Source organism: Phycodurus eques, chromosome 2 (genome assembly GCF_024500275.1).
Source record: "Phycodurus eques isolate BA_2022a chromosome 2, UOR_Pequ_1.1, whole genome shotgun sequence".
NCBI classification, from domain to species: Eukaryota; Metazoa; Chordata; class Actinopteri; order Syngnathiformes; family Syngnathidae; genus Phycodurus; species Phycodurus eques.
Genome location: NC_084526.1, coordinates 2,205,844 through 2,223,979, shown reverse-complemented (window position 1 = coordinate 2,223,979; position 18,136 = coordinate 2,205,844). Strand labels below are relative to the sequence as shown.

The following is an 18,136-nucleotide window of genomic DNA, read 5'->3' as shown; positions in this document are numbered from 1 at the left end:
GGACCAAGTTTTGTCAGGGTTATTTTAACCAACACGCTCACCCCAAGGAAGGAGACAGAAGCAAGAATCACAACTTGAGTCAATTACGTAACTTTTAAAAACAGCATAAAACGAAATATAACTTAACAAGGGTATGCCCATGGTTACAAGGTTAGGAGAAAAGCCAGCACGAATCCTCTTAATTCCTAATATGCTAGCTTTCTGTTTGCAGTTATTGATAGTATTGGGAGCTGCACACACACCTCTCAATGGTTACTGCACAAACAAGTTGACACGTAGCTGTAGACGCGTCCTATGGTCATCAGATGGCAAAAGTCTTACTAGAGCTAATCAGTGGAATTTTGCTTATCTGGGGGGTAAACCTGACGTGCTCGAAAAAAAAGTGACTGCAATTCTGGAATCAGCATGCCAATTTTAGTTTTACTTGGCATAAATATCTAACTCAACAGAATTTATGTTTTTCAAATTGTTCCCCAGTAAGTTTGGCTTTAATTTCAGGAATAAGAGGAGGCCCATTAAAGACTATTTTATTTAAAAGTAAGCTTCATACAAGTCTTTTTCAGAATTAAAAAAACAAAAAATCATGTTCTCTGTAGCAGTTCACGGATGGATATCAATGCGACACGCTGTAGTTTTTGTTTTTAATACATACAAGTAAAAAATAAATATGCCGTCTTACCCTCACTTTAGATGTCAAAAGGGTTTTGTGGCTCCCGGTGTTATTTCTTTCTGTGGGAGACGAGACCAAATGGCTCTTTGGAGTATTGAATCTTGTCCACCCGTAGATTAGGGAGTAGGCAACAGCTTCATTGAGCGCTTCTCTTCTCACGAGCACACTTGTGTCTCTTAACCTGACCCTTCTGAGAGAATCTTCTGTCACACACACTGCAGCTGAATGGCTTCTCGCCAGTGTGTGTTCTAGTGTGTTTGATTAAGTGCTCATTCTGAGTGAATCGTTTACTACAAATGGAGCAGGGAAAGGGTTTTTCCCCAGTGTGTGTTCTTGTGTGAACTATTAAATGTCCCTGCAAAGAGAATCTTTTACCACAAACTGAGCACGGAAAAGGTTTTTCTCCCGAGTGTGTTCTTGTGTGTGCTATTAAAAGTATCTTCTGCGTGAATCTTTTTCCGCATACTGAGCAGGCAAAAGGTTCTTGTCCTGTGTGTGTTCTTGTGTGTGTTGTTAAAGTTTTCTTTTCCGAGTATCTTTTGCCACAAACCGAGCAGGCAAAAGGTTTTTCTCTAGTGTGTGTTCTTGTGTGTGACGTTAAATTTGGCTTTTGAGAAAATCTTTTCCCACAAACTGAGCAGGGAAAAGGTTTCTCCCCAGTGTGTGTTCTTGTGTGCAATGTTAACTGTGCCTTGAGAGAGAATCTTTTACTGCAAACTGAGCAAGGAAAGGGTTTTTCTCCAGTGTGAGTTTTTGTGTGTTCTATTAAATGTCCCTTTCTAAAGAACCTTTTACCACAAACTGAGCAGGCAAAATGTTTTTCTCTAGCGTGGGTTTTTGTGTGTCTTTTCAAGGACGACTTGTCGACAAACGTTTTGTCACACCGAGAACATTTCACATGCTTGTTGTCCGTGTGACGTGTCATATCGCCTTGAGGGTTTTCGCAATCATTATCGTCGTCAGTGTCAGAAGAGTGCGACGTGACGGCGTCACTATCTGATAGTGGAGCTATGAGGCCGAGTGCTTGCGATCCTCCACTGTGGTCTCCATCTTCACTCTTCACAATGACACTCAATGGAAACTTGCTGATATCGTCCTCCTGTTCTTCTTCTTTAATGTGGGGGGTCTCTGGCTCCTCCTCCTCTTTGATGTGAGGGGGCTCCAGCTCGTTTTCCTTTTTAGTGTTCGGGGACTCCGACTCCTGCCGCTCAGGACGAAGATCTTCGCTGATGTCTGCAGGACACAGGAAGGCAATGTTTAAGGTAACATACTATCCTTTACTGATCCCCAGAGGGGAACGTCAGATGTTACAGTAATTAAAACAAATAAGAATAATAATTAACAAACAAATAGTAAGAAAGAAAATAAATTACTCACACTATTTTTTTTTTAAATAAAATCACGTTCCATCTTACCAATCAAACTGAATTGAAATAAGGGGTGTGGAGGGGGCTATTATTAAGAACAGTTCAGTAATTGGAACTGCTGTGGAGTCAGCCCTCTGCATATTGCGGTTCACTTTTTATTGTTTCACTGTATTGTAGGTTTTTAGATTGTAAATATCCAAATTTTGTATCGCAAATGTTATGCTTATCATTTTGCCACACACACTGGTACTGCAGACTCACGTAGCGATAAGCGCAAGCCAGGTCAAAATTTCAAAGCTTAGTCCAACGCCGAACACCAACGAAGAATAATTCACAGCAAGTGTGTCTGCGGTGGTGATAAAAAGTTTGGCTATCGTGCAGAGGAGGTCGCACGGCCAATATGATCAAACGACCTGCGGCAACAGGGAGTGGAATTAACACCGTCTTTGGCATGCTGCGTCGGCCGTCCTCCGCTGCCAATTCGTCTGCTTCCGACCTTTGGCCAAGCACCGCAGTGACTGTACCGAAGTAGAATCAGCTAGGTCTAACAATTCTTAAAAAATGTCGTGCCAAAATACTGCAGGTTAAACTAGACCTAAAACGGTGGGTCAACTCAAATGCAAATACCCAGCTAACATTTAGCATATTGTCACGTTCAGGCGGAAACCCTGCATATCCAAATATGGTCACTTTCGTATTTTTTCACAAATCGATACTATTGGTCTGTCCTTTGTGAGTTTTTTTTTAAACAATATTAACCAATTTAAGGTGGTGAAAATAGCCTGCGAATAAATCCATAGACACTCTCGAACGTTCAAAATGTCAGCAAAATGTAAAACAATTTCCTCATTCTGCGCAAACCGTGGCGTAATTGTCTCCCGTTTTGAAAGCCCGAATCTTTTTAAACTTAATTCAGGTTAGTAAAGCAACATACTAATTATTAGTCGACCTGATGTAACGGTACAGTAAAGGTGACTTTTTTTTTACGTAAATATTTTTGTCGGGACAAAGTGGAAAAAAAACAGTTGCTGCAGAAATTTGTCCCAACAGTCAAGATAACACAATAGGTAAACTATTTCAACGATGCCCAATTCATATATTTTCTTAGTACTTTAGTTGTCAACATACTTTTAAAAAGTATTTAAAAAGTTTAATAAGTAGATAACTTTGAAGAAGTATTTGAGTACATCTCGGAGTATTTCGGTCACTTTTAGGGAGCATTTCAGTAGATTTAAGAGTATTTCGGTAACTTGGGAGATTTCGATAGGTATAGTAATGTTTAGGTCACTTAACACATTCACTGCCATTGACGGCTTTAGAAGTCAAACATCCATGTTAACTGGGAAGGCTGGCAGCGAATGAGTAATTTTAGTTCAATAGGAGTTTGGGAACTCTTCGACACTTCAGTAGATTTAACAGTACATTTAAGAGTATGTAACAGAGTGGTAAGAAGATGTATTTGAGGTTTTGGTGGGTTTCAGAGGATTTTCCCATTTCGAATTGGACACTGGCACTCTTAAGTCTTGGGAAAGAGTGCACTGGTAGATTTGGATTCAGAACATTTAAGAAAACAGGCACCAGTGTTGATCCGTTTTCTGACACCCAAGCAGAATGGCTTGTTTTGGTCGAAAAGACCATTTGTCTGCTTTCATGTAAAGACTAAGGGAATCAGAAAGTATTCACAAATACAGTGGCTGAAATCAGAGGATTTTTTTTTTTTACTTTTTAAAATATCAATTCTGATATGATGGTGACAGATTCACATGTTATGTTAAAATCGGGGGCAATTCAATCTACCCGTGTCGTGGGGGAAACCCTAAACAAAAATATTTCAACTTAATCCAACCTGCTCGGTGTAACACAACTCGGGGCTGCTTGCAAACAGCTCGTTGACGTTGGCGATCGTTTTCCTCTTTTGTTCCACCAAGATCCTCCTCGGACTCTTCTTCTTTCACACTTCCTTGCACGCATTTTCGCACGATGAACGCAACGCGCTCCACGCCCGCTAGATCTCCGCTTGGCGAGGCGTCAAAACAAATACAAAGGCGTCGCTGTGTTAGCGGCTAGCGAGCTCAACTAAGCTAGGCTAAGCTAGCTTGGAGAAGCTTCAACGTGCGCACAGACGAGTTTATCCGGAAACGAGTATTTCGTGGGTGGTCGTTTTTGATCTCCTGCGTCGAGGCTTCGTGAATATTAAACAGTTCATATTCATTCGGGACGTTTTAGTGAGTGAAGCGCGTGTGATTAAACAAACCGCAAACCGGCCACTGCAGCCGAAGTTGGACGGCAACGCCACTTGGACAAACTTCGTTCGTGTGCCAGGCGACGTGGAGCAGGGAGGACTTGATTTTTTTAAATGTTCCTGGATAAATTATATGTCATTAACGACAAAATTTGTTTAAAAAAAAAAATCATGTTTTACTTTTTTAATATTGTTTTGTCCCCCCTTGAGCCGTCACCCTGTCGTGGTGGAGGGGTTTGTGTGTCCCAGTGATCCTAGGAGCTAAGTTGTCTGGGGCTTATGCCCCTGGCAGGGTCACCCATGACAAACAGGTCCTAGGTGAGGGACCAGACAAAGCACGGCTCAAAGACCTCTAATGATGACGACAAACAATGGACTTGGTTTTCCCTTGCCCGGACGCGGGTCACCGGGGCCCCCCACTGGAGCCAGGCCTGGTGGTGGGGCTCGAAGGCGAGCGCCTGGTGGCCGGGCCTGCACCCATGCGGCACAGCCCGAAAGGGTAACGTCGGTCTCCCTTCCCATGGGCTCACCACCTGTGGGAGGGGCCATTTTGGTCGGGTGCAGTGTGAGCTGGGCGGTGGTCGAAGGCGGGGACCTTGGCGATCCGATCCCCGGCGACAGAACCTGGCTCTAGGGACGTGGAATGTCACCTCTCTGTCAGGGAAGGAGCCCGAGCCGGTGTGTGAGGTCGAGAAGTTCCGACTAGATATAGTCGGACTCGCCTCCACACAGAGAGAACCCAGACTGTGCTTCCTCATGGGAAGGCGCTTCGGTGGAATTGAGGAGATCTTCGAAGTATTCTCCCCACCGACTCACAACGTCCCGTGTCGAGGTCAGCAGTGCCCCATCAGTGTTGATGGTGCACTGCTTCCCCCTCCTGAGACGCCGGACGGTGAAGCAGAATTTCCGGAAGTCATTCTCCATGGCCTCACCGAACTCCTCCCATACCTGAGTTTTTGCCTCAGCGACCACCAAAACTGCATTCCGCGTGGCCAGCCGGTACCCATCAGCTGCCTCCGGAGTTCAACAGGCCAAAAAGGACCTTCAGCTTGACGGCATCCCTCACCGTTGGTGTCCACGAACGGGTTCGGGGATTGTTCTGTCGTAGGTGGGAGTTGAAACTCCTTCTGACAGGGGATTCCGCCAGACGTTCCCAGCAGACCCTCACAATACGTTTGGGCCTGCCAGGTCGGACCGGCATCTTCCCCCACCATCGGAGCCAACTCACCACCAGGTGGTGATCAGTTGACAGCCCCTCCCCTCTCTTCACCCGAGTGTCCAAGACACGGGGCCGCAAGTCCGATGACACGACCGCAAAGTCGATCATCGAACTGCGACGCAGGGTGTCCTGGTGCCAAGTGCACGTGTGGACATCCTTATGCTTGAACATGGTATTCGTTATGGACAATCCGTGGTGAGCACAGAAGTCCAATAACAGATCAATAACAGATCCTCCTTTCTCCCAATCACGCCATTCCAGGTCTCACTGTCATTGCCCACAGTGAGCATTGAAGTCCCCCAGCAGAACGATGGAGTCCCCAGTGAAAGTGGTCTCCAGCACCCCCTCCAACGACTCCAAAAAGGGTGGGTACTCTGAACTGCTGTTTTGTGCATAGGCACAAACAACAGTCAGAACCCGTCCCCCCCACCCAAAGGCGGAGGGAGGCTACCCTCTCGTCCACTGGGGTGAACCCCAACGTATAGGCGTCGAGCCAGGAGGCAATAAGTATACCCACACCTGCTCGGCGCCTCTCACCGTGGGCAACTTCCAGAGTGAAAGAGAGTCCAACCCCTCTCAAGAGGACCGGTACCAGAGCCCAAGCCGTGTGTGGAGGCGAGCCCGACTAGATCTAGTCGGAACTTCTCGACCTCACAGACCAGCTCGGACTCCTTCCCTGCCACAGAGGTGACATTCCACGTCGCTAGAGCCAGGTTCTGTAGCCGGGGATGGGATCGCCAAGGTCCCAGTCTTCGGCCACCGCCCGGCTCACAGCTGCACCCGACCAAAATGGCCCCTCCCACAGGTGGTAATTATACATATTCCCAATAAACATTGCCAAAAACATGTCCAGTAGAACCTCGATTTAACAGACCTCAATTTAACGGCCTTCAAATTTAACATACAGAAAATAGTGTCCAGTTGGAGCTCCAAATCACCCCTGTCATGCACCAGTCAGGTAATGTTTGGAAAAACCTTAAAACCTTTCAAACATTTTGAAGCATTTGTTATATTTACAACAATTTTGTACTTTACTGGGTGTTTTTAGCCCCCGACATCAACGAGGAAGAGGAGGAGGCTGACATCGCAGAGTTTCCATTGACTGTCATTGTGAAGATGATGATGAAGAAGGTGATGGAGACCACCGTGGAGGGTCACGAGCAGACGGCCTCCTAGCGCCACTATCAGATTGTGAGGACGTAACGGCCCACTGTTCTGACGATGATGAGGATGTTGATGATTTAAAAAAAACACTAACGGTCATATGACATGCAACCCTGACAACAACCGCATGAAATGTTCTCAGTGCGACAAAACATTTTTCTACAGTTCATCGTTGAAAAGGCACACGAGAACACACACTGGAGAAAATCCTCTTGCCTGCTCAGTTTGCGATAAAAAGATTCTCAATTAAAAGACATTTAATCGAACACACACTGGACCGCTTGAAGCAAGCAAGCGGAGCCTCTTTTTGGAAATCTGTATGAGCATGCGTGAGGCAAGGAGCTAATGAATACTTTTAAAAGGTGTGTTTTAATAAGTTTAAATGTGTTTAAAATACATCAGAGGGTAAAACTTTTTTTTTTGCGAATCTGGTCTCCCTATACCTCCTCATTTCGTCTATTGCGGGCGGGTGTGGAACGTATATCTACTGCGGTTAGCAAATAACGATGAGCTAAACGTGGACGCGAGCTTGACACGCGCGCTCGATTGCGTTCGCGCGATACAAAGTATTCAGAAACAAAACCTGAAAACGACTTTCATCGATAGGAAGGCGAGCGGTGAGATTCTGGGATGTGGTGCTCCAGGCACCTTCTCCTTCCCGGGATGGAAGATGATCAGGCGTCGATGTTGAAGGAAGACTCCACTGATACAAGCTTGTCGAACAAAAAGAAAACTTTATTTACAGCGAGCAAGCATGAAAGCGCTACAGAACTCGACGGCAAATTTACTGGCCTCGAAACATGAAAGCATATGGAAACGTTTTGCGGACAGACACTCAATACAATCACAACATTGAAATCGGGGAACACAAGGTCTGGTATAAAAACCCCAATGTGCAAGAAAAGAAAAAGATCATTCTCACACGAAAACAATTTCCTTGTGGTCTGTGAGTTGAGCCGCACCCATACAAATTGTGATAGGACAGGAAAACATGTCAACCTATTGTTAATGTTCCATATTGAGAGAAAAAAAAAAAGAAAAAAAAAAAGCAAATGCAGATCATATCTATTAGTTTGAGCTTCTCAAGTACTGTATAGTGTACACCCAGACAGATATCAGTTCATCCTTTCAGTCATTGACACGAGGTTATGTGTTCGAACAAGCGCCTTTGATTTCAAATACAAGTTTCCGCAAGATGATTCAATTAACACAGAACATGTTCGGGTTGTTTATATTCTATATGTATTGTACACGTGCGACGAGCGAAGTCATATAGGATTTATAAGGATTTCGATATCAAATAAATGTGTGAATGGTCGCCACCGGTATATGTGGAATAAGAAGGAGCTATAAAGAAAATAGAAACAAACAATTATGTACAACACATTTTGATAAACATCAAAACAATGTTCCCATTTTTAATTTGATGAGTCAATTATATACTGTAGCCCACACCACAATAATGTTCCTAAATTAATTCGTTTTTTGGGAACAACATCCAACACAACCTCAGTTTCTTAGGTTTATTCTATAGCATCATTGACCACTGCTCTGACACCAGCACACTTGTGTCTCTTAACCTGACGCTTAACATGGAATCTTTTATCACACGCACTGCAACTGAATGGTTTCTCACCAGTGTGCGTTCGTATGTGTGTTGTTAAATGTTCCTTCTGAGTGTATCTTTTATCACAAACTGAGCAGGCAAATGTTTTCTCCCCGGTGTGTGTTCTTGTGTGTGCCATTAAATGTCCCTTCTGAGTGAAACCTTTCCCACAAACTGTGCAGGCAAAAGGTTTCTCTCCAGCATGCGTTCTAGTATGTGCAGTTAAATTGGTCTTTTTAGAGAAACTTTTACTACAAACTGAGCAGGAAAAGGGTTTCTCACCAGTGTGTGTCCTCATGTGTTGAATTAATGTTGAACGTACACTGAAACTTAAGTTACAAACTGAGCAAGCAAAAGGTTTTTCCCCAGTGTGTGTTCTTATATGTATTCTTAAATCTCCCTTCTGTGTAAATCTTGAACCACAAAATGAACAGGCAAAGGTTTTCTCTCCGGTGTGTGTTTTTGTGTGTGCTATTAGATGTCCCTTCTGGGTAAACCTTGTGCCACAAAATGAGCAGGCAAAAGGTTTCTCCCCAGTGTGGGTTCTTGAGTGCGCTATTAAATCTCCCTTCTGTCTGAATCTTGTACCACAAACTGAGCAGGCAAAGGGTTTCTCACCAGTGTGTGTTCTTGTGTGTATACTTAAATCTCCCTTTCTGGAAAACCCTTTACCGCATACTGAGCAGGCAAAAGGTTTCTCCCCAGTGTGTGTCCGTGTGTGTGCTATTAAATGTCCCTTTTGAGTGAATCCTTTGTCACAAATTGAGCAGGCAAAAGGTTTTTCTCCGGTGTGTGTTCTTGTGTGTCTTTTCAGTGTTGACGTGTTGTAAAAAGTTCTGTCACACTGAGAACATTTCAAGTGTTTGCTGTCAGTGTGACAAGGCATATCACCTTTAGAGTGTTCGTCAACGTCAATGTCAGGATAGTGTGCCGCGATGTGGTCACCAACTGAGAGTGGCGCTAAGAGGTTTTCTGAATTGAATCCTCCATAGTGGTGTTCATCGCAATCTTCACTCTTCACAATGACAATCAATGGAAACTCGGTCATATCGTCCTCCTGCTCGTCGTCTTTAATGCGCGCGCGCTCCGGCTCCTGCTGCTCGAGGCGAAGATCTTCTTCACTGACGTCTGCAGGACACAAGAAGACAAACGCACACGGTTTGGTAAAGTCAAGCTTTGCTCAGTCCACTCATGTTGTGACTTTGATGTTGCTCCACACTTTGACTGGGATGAAGCTGACCTTGGCCTTGCTCTCCGTCATCCTCACTCTTCACAATGACACCCGTAAATGTAAACGCCGTGATTTCAGCTTCCTGCTCTTCCTCTTTAACGTGTGGGGGCTCTGGCTCCTGATGCTCAGGATGAACATCTTCATCTGTTGACGTATGCAGAAGAGAACAAGACAAACGCACGTTTTGGTGAAGCTCTAAGATAAGCTTGTTGTCTTGCCACCGTGCCCCATAACCCAGACATTTGAAGAAGAAAAGAGAATATTGGCACGTGTGCTCCATTTATAATGTATCATCTTTATTGTCATTGCACGGTGAACAACAAAACTGCACTATTGTCCCACTTCGGTGCAGAAGACATTAAAAGATCATGTGCTAACCAACAGCTCGCTCGCGAGCTTGTGTCGCCTCCTCCTCGCACGACGCTCAACACATCTTTTAGTGGGGGAGGGGTGTCAAATGCCGGACGCTAGTGATGGGACAAATTGTGCTCAGGCGTGGAAGCGTGTTTTGCGAAATCCAGGAAGTAGTTTATGAATCGTGCATCACAGCGTGATTGGTTACAGACAAATGACGTCACTGATGTCGTATGAAGCAGCCTCGCATAACAGACAGGGGGGGAAAAAAAGCCTCGTCATCATGGTGGAGCTTAGCCAATTTCCAATTTAAAAAATGATTGCTTATTCATGGAGCCTGCTATTAAAAAAAAAAGAAAAGAAAAAAGGAGCTGGTCAAAAAAAAAAAAAAAAAAAGATAAACGACCACCGATCCGATCACAAGATGGAGCAATGTGTCTATTTAAATGACTTGTTCATTTACTTAATTGCTCCAAAATTATATTTACAATAAATAATGTATCGTTATTCCTCTATTTATGCCAGTGAGGCAAAGTGACAGACAGAACAAATGATTGGTCTTCTATTATATGTCAGGAAGTACATACAGTCGTTAATATATCCACTTTTTGTGACATTTTTATTTGTTGGTGTGCCGTGAGATCACACCGCCGACATGCTTTTTTTTTTTTTTTTTTTTTTTTTTTTTTATAAATACTTTATTGGCGGGCCGATATTTACAGTATTACGTCAAAAGACACGCGACAAGGCTAAAAATAAACTAGCTTTGGGATTCAAATATACTGTACACAATGGCAACGCGGAGTAAATATCTTTTGCGGAGATTTATGACATTAAAGCCGATCATGCTAAATGCTAATTATCGGCCGATACCGATCAGTGCGATACGATCATAACATAACACACCTGACACCTTCCTCCACCCGTTCCAACCTGCTTGGACCCGTTTCTTCACTTCCTGCCCACACTCACCATTGCTCTGGACGGTTGACCCCAAGTATTTCAAGTCCTCCACCCTTGCTATCTCTTCTCCCTGTAGCCTCACTCTTCCCCCACCACCCCTCTCCTTCATGCACGTATATTCTGTCTTACTTCGGCTAATCTTCATTCCTCTGCTTTCCAGTGCATGCCTCCATCTTTCTCACTGTTCCTCCACCTGCTCCCTGCTTTCACTGCAGATCACAACATCATCCCCAAACATCACGGTCCACGGGGATTCCAGTCTAACCTCATCTGTCAGCCTATCCATCACCACTGCAAACAGGAAGGGGCTCAGGGCTGATCCCTGATGCCAGTCCCACCTCCACCTTAAATTCTTCTGTCACACCTCCAGCACACCTCACCGCTGTTCTGTTGTTCCTCTCTGGGTCATAGGCTTTCTCTAGATCTACAAAGACGCAATGTAGCTCCTTCTGACCTTCTCTGTACTTTTCCATCAACATCAAGGCAAATAATGCATCTGTGGTACTCTTTCTAGGCATGAAACCATACTGTTGCTCGCAAATACTCACTTCTGTCCTGAGTCTAGCCTCCACGACTCTTTCCCATAATTTCATTGTGTGGCTCATCAACTTTATTCCTCGATAGTTACCAGAGCTCTGCACATCACCCTTGTTCTTAAAAATGGGCACCAGTACACTTTTCCTCCATTCCTCAGGCATCTTCTCACCCGCTAGAATTCTATTGAACAAGCTGGTCAAAAACGTCACAGCCACCTCTCCTAGATGCTTTCATACCTCCTCAGGAATGTCATCAGGACCAACTGCCTTTCCATTTTTCATCCTCTTTAATGCCTTTCTAACTTTCCCCTTACTAATCATTGCCACTTCCTGGTCCACCACACTTGCCTCTTCTACTCTCCCTTCTCTCTCATTTCCTCATTCATCAACTCCTTGAAGTATTCTTTCCATCTATCTAGCACACTGCTGGCACCAGTCAACATAGTTCCATCTCTATCCTTAATCACCCTAACCTGCTACACATCCTTCCATCTCTATCACTCTGTCTGGCCAACCTGTGTAGATAATTTTCTCCTTCTTTAGTGTTTAATTTGGCATACAAAAATAATTCATCCACCTTTTTGTCATCTCAAAACCTCACCAAAACCAAGGCATTGCAATAATGCTGTGTATATATATATATATATATATATATATATATATATATATATATATATATACACACACACACATTTTACACATGCCGGCCGTATGCCGTATTCCGCCCAGTGTTACTGGTGCATGTTGTCTTACTTCTATGATGAATGAAGTTCTCGTTATCTTCCAGATGATTGGCGCTCGTTTATCCAGTCAGGCGCACGCCGGTTGCGGTTTTTGCGTCATCACGACGGGATGATGTTTCGATGCTAAAAAATATTTCAGTCTGCAACTGAAAACGCGCTTCTGGCAACATTTGTTTTCGGCGGGCCACTTGGAAATTTTGCCCGGCGTTTTGTTATACGAGTTTAGTGCGACCGCAGCAATCACTCAAAAGCTTAAAAAAAAATGTACAAAAAAAAATTAAAAAATTAAAAAAAAGGAACCGGCAAAGGTTATCAAATGAGCTTAATGGAGGAAAAATAATCAAATAACAACTTGGAAAATTATAGTGTATAAAATACAAGTTACAACAAGAGGTGGAAAAAGTACTAATACGCTGTACTTCAGTATTTATGGCCACGGATGGGGAATATCTTCCCTGAATCCGTTGCTCTTGTTGTTGTTGTTGACGCTTCCGCCGCGTTGCGGGCTGAAACCAAGTATTTGTGGAAAACCGAACTTTGATTAGCCACTATTGTTGATATCAACGTCGTCTTTCTGACTAGTCCCTGATTTGTACTTTGTTGGTTCCTACCACTGGATCGGCGAATTATTACTTGTTGCTTGCCCATATTTGACTCCGTCCCATCCCTGGTAGCAAGTTAGCACACGAGTGAGGGGAGGGAGAACAGACGACCTGTACGAACCTGCTCCGTGGAACACTCGAGGCCTGCAAACAGCGTCCAGTAGTCGACGCGGTCGCTCGTCCTCTTTTGCGCCACAAACTTCCTCCTCGTATTCTTCTTTCGCAATATTCGCACACATTTTTTTGTTTTGTTTTTTGTTTTTTTTGTTTTCCCGCACGACAATCGCAACTCGATCTCCGCTTGGCCGACTTGTTGCGACAGTAAACAAAAGGCGTCCGGTTGTTAGCGGCTAGCAAGCTAAGCTAAACTAAGCTAAGCTAGCTGGAGACGCTTCGACGTGCACCGGGACGAGTCCAAACGGACACGGAGCTTTGCCAAATGATGACTTTCTGCAGCGAAGTGCGTCGAGGCTTCGGTGCGTTCAGTACTAAACGAAGAAGAATTGTTTAGTGGAGCGCGGCAAGCTCCAGGAAAACCTTTGCACGGAAAGCGGAGTACGGCAACCCCACTCGGCCAAACTAGGAGTGGTTCGCAATCCGGGCTCAGCAGCCTGAAGTTGAAGGTTGCCCGCGTAGTTATTATAATAAAATAATACTTAATAAAGTAACGACTTGAACATGTATATTAGTTTGAATTATCTGTTTATTTTATCATGCATTTGAGTTCAGCGACCAAAAAAACAAACAAACAAAAAAAACCCTCGTACAAATGTCTCCTGAGGTAACACTGCCACCTATGGGCGATACTTCATTTAGCACATATCACTCCATCCCCTTCCAAACCAATTGTCTGCGAACCAGATGCCAATATGTGTCCAGCGTGCGCGAAGCAACCCCGATCAAAAGTTGACGCTTGTTCCACGAGCCTCTCGGGTGGCTTCCGTTGCCTGGTGTCACAATCGCGTGGGTTAGGGTTAGGGGGCTCCGTGTGGCGATCATCAATCTATTACTAATTTGATACTGCGTTTGTGAAGTAAACCAGATGAAGTGTCATTTATAATCGGAGTCAAACTAAGAATCGGAGTCAAACCAAGAATGTCCAAAAAACACACAAGGAATTTGTCTCCGGTAGTTGGGGCCGCTCTAGGACCACAACAGAAGAGAGACTTTGGAGACATAAAGACATTGACAAAAACAGTCACTGAGCAATAAAGGGTTGCTAGTTATCTGGTAATACCGACAATGTTGATTGTGCAAATGGTGCAGATACTCCTCGGTCAGTGTGCAAATGGAGCAGATGCTAGTCTGGCATGAGTGGCCAGTATTGGTCAACAACAGATATGCAAATAGTGCAGCGTGGCGACACTACCACAGTGAGTGCACGAGTAACATATAATTGGCACGGCAGAAATGTGACAACGAACTCAAGTCAAAAAATTGCCACCATGTTGTAATGGAATTGCAGGTTAGGTGTTTAAGAAGTTGATCGCAAGAGGGAAGAAGCTGCTGGAATGTCTGCTAGTTCTAGTTTGGATTGATCGGTAGCGCCTACCTGAGGGCAGGAGCCGGAAGAGCCGGTGACCGGGATGCGGAGGGTCCGAGAGGATTTTGCACGCTCTTGTCTTAGTTCTGGCAGCGTGCAAGTCCTCAAGGGTGGGTAGGGGGGTACCGACAATCCTTTCAGCAGTTTTTTTTGTGAGCTGGGCGGTGGCCGAAGGCAGGGACCTTGGCGATCGGATCCCCGGCTACAGAAGCTGGCTCTAGGGACGTGGAATGTCACCTCTCTGGCAGGGAAGGAGCCCAAGCTGGTGTGCGACTAGTTATAGTCGGACTCACCTCCTCACACAGCTTGGGCTCTGGTACCAGTCCTCTTGAGAGGGGTTGAGAGGCGCCGAGCAGGTGTGGGTATACTTATTTCCCCCCAGCTCGGTGCCTGTACAATGCCGTGGTTCACCCCGGTGGATGAGAGGGAAGCCTCCCTCCACCTTCGGGTGGGGGGACGGGTCCTGACTGTTGTTTGTGCCTATGCACCAAACAGCAGTTCAGAGTACCCACTCTTTTTGGAGTCCTTGGAGGGGGTGCTGGAGACCACTTCCACTGGGGACTCCATCATTCTGCTGGGAGACTTCAATGCTCATGTGGGCAATGACAGTGAGACCTGGAAGAGTGTGTTTGGGAGGAATCACCAACACTGCGTATAGTGGGGATGGGACGCTGCTGACCTCGACTCGGGACGTTGTGAGCCGGTGGGGAGAATACTTCGAAGACCTCCTCAATTCCACCGGCACGCCTTCCCATGAGGGAGCAGAGTCTGGGTTCTCTGAGGCCGGCTCTCTTATCTCTGGTTTGAGGTCACCGAGGTAGTTAAAAAGCTCCTCGTTGGCAAGGCCCCGGGATTCGCCCGGAGTTCCTAAAGGCTCTGGATGTTGTGGGGCTGCCCTGGTTGACACGCCTCTGCAACATCGCATGGACATCGGGGACAGTGCCTCTGGATTTGCAGACTGGTGTGGTGGTCCCCCTTTTTAAGAAGGGGGACCGGAGGGTGTATTCCAACTACAGGGGGATCACACTCCTCAAACAATAATATGCGCTTTACAGGGTAGCACTGGAGATTGTCACAATGTACAGACCATTTCGACAATATTTATTTTATTTGACACCATATTCGAACTTTTTTGAAAGTATTCATTCGCACCCGTCCTTCCTGTCCCACTCGCATAGTTCTCCGATTAGAGACAAAGTGTGCTTGCTTCGAGCGGTTTGGAACTCCCAGTAGAGGTTTACTGTTACTGACACATGCAGTAAGCAAAAGAAAATTCATCATTGTATATTTCATCACCATAATGTTCATCCAAAAGATATGTTGTATAACAAAGGTCCGCTATCTTAATGCTTCCATGTGTACTAGTCGAAAACATGTTTTCATTTTTTATTTGACAGACCACTATATAGCATTTCAAAAATAGCGATTAGGGAGTAGGGAATGAGCCAAGGATTATGAAGACTGTCACTTTGTGAAATCTATAGTCTTAGTGAAATCTGTTGTCCACTATAACAAAATAAGAAATTGGGACATAGTGATTAGGGAATGAGTCAGTTATTTCAGGTTCTTCGGTTTATTCTTTGAGCGTTGCCCTGCCCGCCAGCGCACTTGTGTTTCGTGACTTGGCACTTATGAGCGAATCTTTTATCACACGCACGACAACTGAAAGGTTTCTCGCCGGTGTGTCTTCTTATGTGTATCGTTAAATTGGTCTTTAAGGAGAATCTTTGGCCGCAAACTGAGCAGGAAAAGGGTTTCTCCCCGGTGTGCGTTCTCGTGTGTGTTCCTAAATGCGCCTTTCTGGAGAATCTTTTGCCACACACGGAACAGGGAAAAGGTTTCTCACCACTGTGTGTTCTTGCGTGTCTTGTCAAACTTGCCCTTTGAGAGAATTGTTTACCACAAACTTCGCAGGAACCGTGTTCCTCCCCAGTGTGTGTTTTTGCATGTACGATTAAATGTCCCTCTCGAATGAATCGTTTACCACAAACTTCGCAGGAAAAAGAATTCTCACCAGCGTGTGTCCGTGTGTGTGTTGTTAAATTGGTCTTTGTCGAGAAACTTTTACTGCATACTGAGCAGGAATAGGGTTTCTCCCCAGTGTGTATACGCATGTGTTGAACCAATGTTGAACCTTCACTGAAACTTAAGCTGCAAACTGAGCAGACAAAGGGCTTCTCCCCAGTGTGTGTTCTAGTGTGCACTATTAAATGCTCCTTTTGAGTGAATCTTCTAGCACAAAATGAGCAGGCAAATGGCTTCTCTCCAGCATGAGTTCTCGTGTGCGTTGTTAAATTGGTCTTTATCGAGAATCCTTTACCGCAAACTAAGCAAGCAAAAGGTTTCTCCCCCGTGTGTGTCCTTGCGTGCGTTGTTAAATTGGTTTTTAAAGAGAATCGTTTGCCGCAAACTGAGCAGGGAAAAGGTTTCTCTCCGGTGTGTGTTTTTGTGTGCCTTGCTAAATTTGTTTTGATCGAGAATCTTTTACCACAAACTGAGCATGCAAAAGGTTTTTCTCCGGTGTGTGTTCTTTTGTGCCTTTGCAGTGACGACTTGTAAAAGGTTTTGTCACAATGAGAGCATTTAACAAGTTTGTTGCGAGTGTGACGTGTCAAACCACCTTGAGCGTATTCATCATCATCTGCAACATCAGTGTCAGGGGAGCGCGACGTTATGTCGTCACTATCTGACAGCGGAGCTAAGAGGCCACCTGATTGGGATCCGTCATCGCCTTCGTCCCGCTTCACAATGACACCAATCAAGGGAAACTTTGTGATATCATCCTCTTCTTTAAAGTGCGTGCGCTCTGGCTCCTGACGCTCAGGACGAAAACCTTCACTGGCGTCTGCAGGACACAAGAAGACAAATGAACGTTTTGCTAACTACCCGTTTTGTTCCGTCCGTCACTTTGGGATGAAGACGTTGCCGCTGACCTCGCTCTTCATCGTCTTCCCGCTTCACGACGCCAGCCGCCACTGGGAACCGGGTGATATCGGCCTCCTCCTCTTCCTCTTTCACGTGAGGAGGCTCGGGCTTCTGCTGCTCAGGACCGAGACCTTCTTCAGCAACATCTGCACAAGACAAGAAGACAAAGACACGTTGTTTGGTCATGTTGTGACTTCGATGTTGCGCATTATTGTTGATACACATTTTTTGCCAATGATCATCTTTATTGATCTGCAAAGGGGAAATTCGGCTGTTACAGCAGTTGAAATACAGTAGTACATAGTACATACATACATACAGTACAATGCGTTTGTGACCTAGCGCCTCACTGTGGCACAAGCATGGTACTGCACATTAACTGAGGCCCGATTCGTTGTCTCTCAACAAAGGCGGCCGGAATACATGAACGGCCTTTCAATTCAAGTCAATGGCCACGATTGACTTCATATGTGAGTGATTTGAGTTACGTGCTTGGTCACGGAACGCATGAAACTCGTATGTCAACGGAGCACAAGTTATTACCGTTCCCGTGCGTCGCTGTTTATCACCCAAAAAACACGAAATAAGCAGAGGGATATTGTGACCTTGTCGCTCGGTCTCCTCTTTTGTCCCGAAAAGTTCCCCGTCGCACTCTTCTTCTTCTTCCCGACTTTCATCGCACATTTTCACACGATAATCACAACACTTCGCACTGTATCTCTGTTTGCTAGCGGGCTAACAGGCTAAGCGAAGCTAAACTCGCTCGAGGAGCTTCAACGTGCACCGCGACGAGTTTTTTTTATTTATTTTTTTATTTTATTTTTTTTCCGCTTCCGGATAATTAACTAATGGTGTTTTAGTCGGGTAATCTAGTGATGGCGGTCCTGTGTCGAGTTTAGTACGTGATGAGGACGTCAGAGAGGATGATTGCGTGACGCGCACGTCACGTCGAGCGTGCTCACAAGTCGTAC

The 18,136-nt window shown here is 45.1% G+C and overlaps 2 protein-coding genes across 6 annotated transcripts; both read right to left on the bottom strand.

Annotated features, from left to right (window-relative positions):
- Positions 1-701: 701 nt before the first annotated feature.
- On the bottom strand, positions 702-2,490 carry LOC133399410 (gastrula zinc finger protein XlCGF17.1-like). Its single transcript, XM_061670989.1, has 2 exons — positions 2,479-2,490; positions 702-1,940 (listed from the first exon to the last, which is right to left on the bottom strand). Exons 1-2 carry the CDS (start codon positions 2,488-2,490, stop codon positions 807-809), a joined length of 1,146 nt encoding a protein of 381 aa, XP_061526973.1. The 3' UTR covers positions 702-806.
- Positions 1,839-18,068, bottom strand: LOC133417479 (zinc finger protein OZF-like). 5 transcript variants are annotated; one of them, XR_009770363.1, is made up of 7 exons: positions 17,771-18,068; positions 17,174-17,311; positions 16,861-17,085; positions 9,509-9,643; positions 9,160-9,396; positions 6,534-7,375; positions 1,839-1,903 (listed from the first exon to the last, which is right to left on the bottom strand). XR_009770363.1 is itself a non-coding variant. In XM_061705257.1 (6 exons), the coding sequence occupies exons 1-6, from the start codon at positions 17,847-17,849 to the stop codon at positions 7,233-7,235; spliced, it is 957 nt and encodes a 318-aa protein (XP_061561241.1). In that variant the 5' UTR covers positions 17,850-18,068; the 3' UTR covers positions 6,328-7,232. The 5 variants fall into 5 exon arrangements, 4 of the variants coding, with proteins under 4 accessions (XP_061561241.1, XP_061561238.1, XP_061561240.1 ...); XM_061705257.1 differs by lacking the exon at positions 1,839-1,903 and having other exon boundaries at positions 6,328-7,375; XM_061705254.1 differs by lacking the exon at positions 1,839-1,903 and having other exon boundaries at positions 7,285-9,396.
- Between the last annotated feature and the right edge of the window lie 68 nt (positions 18,069-18,136).